The 8,178-nt window shown below is 46.6% G+C and overlaps 1 protein-coding gene and 1 pseudogene across 2 annotated transcripts; both read right to left on the bottom strand.

The window, feature by feature from the left end:
• Positions 1-254: 254 nt before the first annotated feature.
• LOC146203146 (uncharacterized) lies at positions 255-6,056 on the bottom strand. 2 transcript variants are annotated; one of them, XM_084588535.1, is made up of 7 exons: positions 5,674-6,056; positions 4,744-4,907; positions 3,094-3,180; positions 2,931-3,008; positions 2,767-2,844; positions 2,507-2,649; positions 255-2,384 (listed from the first exon to the last, which is right to left on the bottom strand). In XM_084588535.1, exons 1-6 carry the CDS (start codon positions 5,973-5,975, stop codon positions 2,564-2,566), a joined length of 795 nt encoding a protein of 264 aa, XP_084444661.1. In that variant the 5' UTR covers positions 5,976-6,056; the 3' UTR covers positions 255-2,384; positions 2,507-2,563. The 2 variants fall into 2 exon arrangements, with proteins under 2 accessions (XP_084444661.1, XP_084444662.1); XM_084588536.1 differs by lacking the exon at positions 2,767-2,844.
• Positions 258-1,485, bottom strand: LOC146203147 (uncharacterized; annotated as a pseudogene).
• Positions 6,057-8,178: the final 2,122 nt, after the last annotated feature.

The following is an 8,178-nucleotide window of genomic DNA, read 5'->3' as shown; positions in this document are numbered from 1 at the left end:
GGACCCGAATGCCATAGAAACTAGGTGAATCCATTGCCTAGAAGGTCTCCATTAGGAGCCATTCACTTTATCTTTGTGGAGGTTTATCTGACAATATTCTGCAAGTACATAGGGGACACTTGAACAGGCTGCAAATGGCACAAAAGCACCCTAAAAGAGTGACATAGTGGAATGAAGGATGAAAAATGCAGGCTATTTTGCAGCTTGTGCAATGTAGGAACTTCAAAAAACACTGCCACTAACTCCAGAATTAGTATTCATTTGCTTAACCTCACTGCCTGCTTCGTGGCTTTCCGTTTAGTTGTTTGACTGTGCAGTTGAAGATTTTTGCTGCGTGCAAGCCAATGCAACCTCACCTTGACGAACAGGGCAAACAAACTATCATAAACATCATCCCCACACACAGTCAGCGATTTTTCTACCTTGGCTTGAAGCAACACTCACAGATCATGCCCTACATGTTATTTTTCTATAACATTGGAGGTAGATGCAACAAAAAGCTGCTCGCAAGCATTGATGAAAGCTACAAAGGAGGGTGCCGGAACCGATAGGCTTCCAAAGTCACCTTCTCCCGGACTTTTGACACTTAGGTACAAGAGAACTTGATTCTGATCGGCAAACGTGGAGTTTTCTAGTCTCATTTCACACGTAAGTGACCCTGTAACACACCTGTGGTCATTCATAAATTTGCCGGCAAGCCACCCAGCAAAGAAGAAGATGTTGTTCTCTGCCATTGGAGATGGATAATCATAAGGCAAAACTTCTACTGCAACTGGCAAAGATGTGGTAGCTGTGCAAATAGAAGGAACAGATTTAGTAAAACAAACTGGGAGAGTGGCTAGAAGGCTAGACATGTCTTCAGCACAGTTGCTGCTTTCTGACAGTTTGAAGAGGTTGCTGACTAGAAGATGTCTGAATGCTGCTTGAAACTGCCGGCAGGACAAGTTGCTGTTTGACCCGGCTTTTGACCTAACAATTTAAAAAAAGCGTTTTCGAGTGCATCCTGGTTCAGGTGTCTGGTAAGGAGGTAAGTGAGAGGCCAGGTGGCCAGAGACCATAGCGAGAGGCCAGGTGGTTCCATAACAGCAGCACAGCCCTCATAGTCTGGCAGAAGCCCCGGATGCAAAGAGGCTGCCGTGCGCAGCCTAGAACTTCGATGTGCTCAAAAACTGCAATGCACTCTTCCAAAAAATCTTCGTGCACAGGTCCTGCACACATCGTAGAGGCGTACGGAGACTTTCCCCGCTTTTGCGAAATATTTGAACTGTCGAAGAGTCTATCGATTCTCTCAACAAATCTGGCTGTTCCAGCAATTGCCTCTGCTGGCAATTGCTGGAATGTTACTAATGTGCACATTGCAGCAGCGCAATGATTGATGAATACCTGTGCTGCGAGTTTTACAGACATCTTCGAAGCAAAAGTTAAATTGAAGTGCCGGGCACAACTTCGGGATGGACCGAATTTGCATTTCTCTATCGCTCTCATAAGCCTGTCGTATGTAAGAGCTCTTAAGAGTGTCACTGCCTACCCTGAAGTTGTACTTGAACATATTGCGCAAGCACTTCAGCAAATGTGGTGGATCAAAAATAAAGAAAAGTGGTTCACCATTCACACTTAAGTAGGGCTTCTCAGGGGTCACAAGGTTTGAGAACAAAGAAACATTCTGGTTCCCCTGATCGCAAACCACTGCCACAGGCTGCAATCTAGCTCCAACCAACATTTCGTTACATTTAAAGAGAAGGTTATGCAGAACAGTCGCAGGCGCCGCCTTATCTGCAAAGAAATAGCCAAGAGGCTGCTTCCACGGCGTACATAATCCTTTGGCCATGAACACAAGTGCCTTGTTTGCAAGATTTGGACCTTGTTCTGCACTTTACTCTTAGAGTCCTTCAAACCTGTCCGACACTGGATTGTACGACAGCTCCTTTGAAATATGCATCTCGTCAAATATTATGATGCAAGCCCTGTCTTGTCGCGGAAAAGACGCTGCCCGTCTCTTGATCAAAGCAAAAACTTCAGGATAAAATCCAACCCTGAGTGGTACGCGTGCAAGCCACAGCTGCAGAGACCTAACAGATGGAAGTTTTAGGAGCTTCCTGCAGTATCTAACCTTTCGGGCTGTGGAAGTATAAACCTAAAGCAAAGGCTTTATTTTGGCTGCACCATCGACGGCCAAACCTGCCGACATTTTGCATCTTCAACTGAGCTTCAATAAAAGCAGCAACAGCTGGTGTTAAACGCTCACGCAGACTCTCTACCAATTCAGCAGTGGTCTTCATCCGTCTGCGCTGGAGGAGCCGTTCTTGCAGACTCTTGTTGCGGTTGCGGAGCTGCCTGAGCTTAGCACGGTGGCCGCCTGTCATTGATGGGGCTGGTAGATGATCCTGCAGGGAACGGAATCGACGGAAGAGCAATAAGTTGGTACGTCTGGTTTAGTCATACCTGCATGTAATCTGGCAGCACCAAGAAGTGCACAATATTGTGAAAGAGTTCTAAAACTGCTAACCTTCATGAGAAAGTGGCGAACTGCTGAACGGAGCTCCGGTGACAGACCAGCACGCGCTCACAGTGCTGTGGCCAACCCCGCCGTGCCAGGTTCCAAAGATGAAGCGCTTGCTTTAGTGCTTGTCCTTGCATATGTGTGGTCAGCTGCGACCACAGAATATAAAGAACAAAATATAGTGACAGCACAGTTCTGGAAGTGAAGCCAGAAACCCAACAATGCGCAAATAATAACCAAGCGCCACAAGCAGAATTAACACTTACACGGAACCATCATCAATCCATTGGCATGGGAACAAGCTTGGGGCAGCATAGAACAAGCAGAGCTAGCACCATCTGAATCTGCACAGCGCACAGATGAGGAATTGTAGCATATTTCTGAGCCATACCTCCTCAGGCTGTTCCAGCAGATACGAAAGAACAATCACCTTCTTGGAAGATTTGCAGTGACTGGGACGACTGACTCTGGATGTACCCCTCGGCAACAGGTCCACCGGAGACAGTGGCTATCACAGGAAGCAGTTGAATTGGCTCTAAATTGTCGCCGTTTTCAAAAAAGACTTATCCCAGTTATGCAAGCAACCTGCTCACCTGGTTCTCCAGCACGGTGCACTGATGCCGAAGTTTCACTCAGAGAGGGTGAAAAATCCATGTCGGTGCTGCATTCGCTTGAGGTGTCTGAAATGGCAACATTATTGCGGAAAGGAAAGAGAACTCAATACTTTTATGGTAAATAATCTCCAAAGAACTATACCTTCCATAGCATGCGGTTCACATACGACATCACTATAGGAAAAAATTGCCCATCTAATAAAATAAAGTTGTTTACCACCCTTATTCATTAGGCACATTATTTTGATGCCATCAGCAGCTGTGGAGCATCAGTGAATTTTTTGTAATTTTTCTATGCTATGTTTTACTTTGAACAGTGCGAAATTCGCCTATCAAGCAAACAGCGATAGCTCGCAAATAAAGTAATGTGCACCATATTGCTTCCAGATTTATGCAGGTGAACCTATGACCTATGCTGGGACAAGAATGATGAATTCGTAAGCAATTACCGCAAGAAAGAAAAACTGAAAAAATTGGCTTTCGCTAGCATGAATATGGAGGCAAAAGGCAAATACACAAATAATTATTACTACACTTCTACAATCGTTCAGTGCATGCTTTGATGCACAATACATGAACACACAATATCTCGAGAAGCTTTTCATCAGGTGTAGCCTGCCCATGTCTGCATACGATTGCATCCTGATAAAACTGAAGATGGAAAAAAATCTCTGTGCATAGAATAAAGCAAAGTTCTCTAGTACTAAAATTCTTCAAACGTGTAGGAAGGCTCCGTTATGCATTTAAATTCCAGGTTTATGTGCACATGTTCACGTTTTTATCCCCCCTCATTTCTTTTCAGCTATCAAAGGGATGACGAGAATCGACTCTGGTCGCGAGAGAGATCACTCATACGAGGATTGGTTTCACGGTGAATAGGAAAGTTTCAATTCCTACTTGCTGCAAAACATGCAACGTTGCTTGGTTTTCTTTCCTGAAGTGGCTAGCGGCATCAAACAGCGTGAACTGGAAGGCTGACAAGCTCACGTTAAGGTCCTTTGGAGCCCTTTGCCATAACAGACCACCGAATATCCCACTTCTGTTATTTTTTTTCCGGAAATATCAGGCAACAGTGATCACATGGTAAGTGTACTTTTTTCGCACCCACAGCCTAGAAACTCACTTCAGCAGCCCTTGCCTACTAAGCTTGTGGCATCAGCTTACTACAAGCACAAAACTAATTGCATACTAAGCGTGCTAGGCTGTACATTTGTCAAGAACCTCACATACAGTGTACAGTGCATACCAGGAGGAGAAGAATTTAAATCCCAACAGCGGGAAAATGCGCCTTGCGCAATATGGAACGGCACACAGGAAGTACTCAAATAAAGGGGCTGGAGCACCTCCTTATGCGAGTGTCTAGCCGATTCAAATATTGCAGCAATCAGTGAATTGGTAAACTTTCATACATATGCATGCTCAAGTGAAAGCGATGCTTTCATTTCGGCTTCGCTTAGCAGGGTGCAGGCTAAAATGTACTGAAACTTTTAAAGCCACAAGAAAGATAATTCGTTTTGCAAAAGAAGCTGGACTTTTTACGGCTACGAGAAAAAGTAAAAATTCCATTTTAAGACAAAAGTTGGCAGTTCAAGAGCGGCGTATACCGTAAAAGTTTCATAATAAAATTACCGTCAATGCTTCCTCGAGTAGGCAAAGCAACGGGTCGCAGCCTTTTTGACGACAGATAGGCAGACGGTTCGAAGTGCTTGGAACAAACCCGCAAGTCTCGCAGCTGCCGTGGTGTCTTCTTCTCCAGGCTGACGTTGTGGCAGAACTGCACCCACGCTCGGCACCTGGACGTGATGCAACGTGCACGTTATTCACAATTGCGCCGTAAGGAATACTGCATACTCCAAACGCCAATGCGTCATTATTCCTGTCAATGCTAACTGCAGTACAATATACTTCCATTATATCTGAACTATGGTAGTAAATGCTCGCCCCAAGCTCTCAGCGCCCATGAGTGCGGTTACGTACGCTCGTCCTCATGCCATGTGGGTAGCTATACTTTTCTATGGTTAAGATTGACGAGAATGAAGTGCGTTTAAAGTTACCCTAACGGTCATGCATATGCAGAATAGCAATAACAAGACAGGCAGTAACTCCTGCTGAGTGAATTCAGTTAAAGCACCCTCAAGGCCGCGCATATACACGTGGCTGAATTTCGATGCTACCAGTTGCGAGGGTCAAATTGGCTTCGCGGTGTTGGAAAACTAAACAGTGTTGTGCTCAGACTTCTCAGGCAGCACAATTGGTTTTAAATTGACCTTCCGGTCAGTGGCATGCGCGTGGTTGCTCCTTAGAGCCCGGTATCAAGTTAACGCTGGTGATAGCCGGATGCATGAAACTCACCATAAATCAGACAAATGGTGGGCCTCTTTCGCACAGCTCAGCACTTAGAGTGTGTGCCCTGTAGTGTAGTACATAAATATCCCCGAAAAAAATGAAGCCACGTGCGCACGAACTGGTTACAGAAACAGAAGCGAACAGCCCAACGAAAGCATTCGGAGCATACCTAGAGCAGACGCCTTGTAGCAGACGACACTGACGAGAGCTCACCTGTGAAAGTCCAGCGGGAAGCGGTGTAGCTTGACACCGACGGTACTGTCCATGCTGTCGCAATGTGCCACGGCGCATCGTTTCTTCACACGCCGCAAGCTCATCTTGAAATAAAGCGCTAAGAGCTTCAAAAGAACAGCGCGAAGCGTGCAAGGACGGAAAAAGACTTCGCACTGGCCGCACGTCGAAGGAAACGACAAAACCGAGAAAACTGCAGCAGCGGTGCGGCGGGGTGCAAATTTTACAAAACGGTGACAGAGAAGCGACGCGCAACGACGACGAAAACTTCGCAAAAGGGGCATTTCGAGACCGGCGAGCTAAATTTATAAGCTTTACCAGGCGAGCTATTGCAGACAGCTGGCGATAAGAAACCGCTTCGTAAGCTCCCGCGGCCACTGTGGTCGGGTGCCGAAACAAGGCCTGCAAAGTCAAGCTGCAAATGCACCGCACACTCATCAACAGGGGGCGTAACAAGAACGTTGCAAAAAATTACAAATGCGGCGTAATGTTTTGCTGAAATAGTTTACCTATTTTATAAAACGTGGCATTAAAATATTTATTTCTTTACGTTGTTTTATAACGTTTTTATTTGTGCTTTTGAATTTCATTATCTAAATGTTCCCCCCCCCCCCCTCCCTCCCAAAGTGGCTGTGCTGCTGTCGCGCTAGACCGATTTTGGGCCCAGCCTTCGCCACCATTTTACATCCGCCTTGCATCTGCCAGGATGCCGTTACCCTCATCCTTCTCTCTGTAGCGAACGCAGCAGCGGAGCCCCTGTGGAACGGCGAAGCTGGCTGCTTTGGCTACGGCGCATGCGCAGTAGCGGCTTGTGCCACGTCACGCGCCGCGCGACTGAGCAGCATGAAGACAGCTGAGAAGCCGGTAGTCGGGCAGCCGTCGCGCTCGACTCCGGCCATGGTGGCTCCGTCTGAAGTGGTTGCCATAGTAATGGCGCATGCGCAGTAGCGGCCTTTCGGAGGCAGCGGCGAAATGCTCAAACCTAGAGCAGTGTAGCTCAGCTTCTAGGTATGCTAAGCTTTCGCTACAAAACAGGCTGGAGCTATGCTTCGTGCAGCGGTGGCGTAGATGTAGAACATCCGCCCCACATCAAGAGCATCATGGTTCGGATACCGGTGCCGCGCAATTCTCCGCTAGATTAAAAAAAAAGTCCGCGTCTCGATGGAATTGCATGAACAGGTTTCCTCCGGCAACGCACTCCCTCACCAGAACAGCAGTTGGCCACCCTGGTGCAGTAATTGGCCGCAATCTCCATTGATTAGTCTTTAGTCCTATAAAATCCTGGACCTCAGTCACTAGCGGCTACGGAGCACTTTACCAAGGCGGAGGTCAGACCTGTGATGCGGCGGACTGTGCAAGAATCTCTGGCTCCGCTGAACAGGCCGCCATTGGAAACTGACCCTGGCAACGCTTAACGCTAGGACCCAAGCTATAGTTAAGCTAGTTTAGCAGTGCTGTTAGAGGAACTACAGAGTATGAAATGGGATGTCATAGGGCTTAGTGAGGTTAGGAGGCCGAATGAGGCATATACTGTACTGAAGGACGGGCATGTACTGTGTTATCGAGGTTTACTGGAGAGGCGAGAACTAGGAGTATAGGTTTCCTGTCAATAAGCATATAGATGAATGTTATAGCATTAACGACAGGGTGGCAGGCATTGTAATTAAGCTTAATAAGCGGTATAAACGGAAGGTTGTACAGGCCTGCGCACCTATATGTAGTCATGATGACCAGGCAGTTGAAAGCTTCTATGAAGACGTACAATCGGCAATGCGGAAAGGAAACACGCCGTATACTGTACTAATAAGTAACTTCAATTTTAATTTTTTAATTTTTTAAATTGGTTCACTGGAAGGGAAAGACGCAGTATCTGTCATACTTGCTCTGTGGATACCTGAAATGCGCCGTAAGAGAAGGAAGGAAGGTGGGAGTGAAAGTGGAAAGAGATAAGGGGGAGTCGTAGTGGAGGGCTACGGAGTAATTTCGACTACCTGGGGATCTTTAAAGTGCATTGAATGGTCCACACCAGTATGGGGATTATTTATTCCAGCAGGACTAGTCTCCAGTTCACAAAGCAAAGTTCGTGGCATGTCGTTTAGGGGAACTAGGGGTAATGAGCCTGAAGTGGTGCGCGAATGGTGCGGACATGAATATTACACGCATGTTTAGGCTTGTCTGAAGGCTAATCTTCCAAAGCTCTTCTTAGACTCTGCGACAGCTGATGCACTGAGGGAAGCCATACAACGCGAGTGGAAACATTCTTCAAGATGACAAAGCCTTCATCGAGGTTCTCTACCGGTCTCTGCCAGACAGAATGGAGGCTGTCATTATAATCGGCGGAGCCATGACCCGTTATTAACCAATTTAACACGCAAGGAAAGATCAAGCTATAAAGCTAATATATTGGGGTACTTTATCGTGTGCATTAAAATTGCTTCGTTAGGCAAGCGTCTAATAAAACCTTTTAACTGACTGCTTGTGCAACGT

The sequence above is a fragment of the Amblyomma maculatum genome, chromosome 1, assembly GCF_055883805.1.
Source record: "Amblyomma maculatum isolate TAMU_Amacu chromosome 1, ASM5588380v1, whole genome shotgun sequence".
NCBI classification, from domain to species: domain Eukaryota; kingdom Metazoa; phylum Arthropoda; class Arachnida; order Ixodida; family Ixodidae; genus Amblyomma; species Amblyomma maculatum.
Note: the sequence above shows the minus strand (reverse complement) of the source record. Positions and strands in the feature narration are given on the sequence as shown.

Excerpts from the sequence above, each read along its gene's own strand:
- LOC146203146 (XM_084588535.1), bottom strand. The coding sequence starts at position 5,975 with ATGCCCCTTTTGCGAAGTTTTCGTCGTCGTTGCGCGTCGCTTCTCTGT. Across the intron at positions 4,908-5,673 it reads TTCCCGCTGGACTTTCACAG|GTGCCGAGCGTGGGTGCAGT; the intron begins GTGAGCTCTCGT and ends CATCACGTCCAG. Across the intron at positions 3,181-4,743 it reads TACTCGAGGAAGCATTGACG|ACACCTCAAGCGAATGCAGC; the intron begins GTAATTTTATTA and ends TTGCCATTTCAG.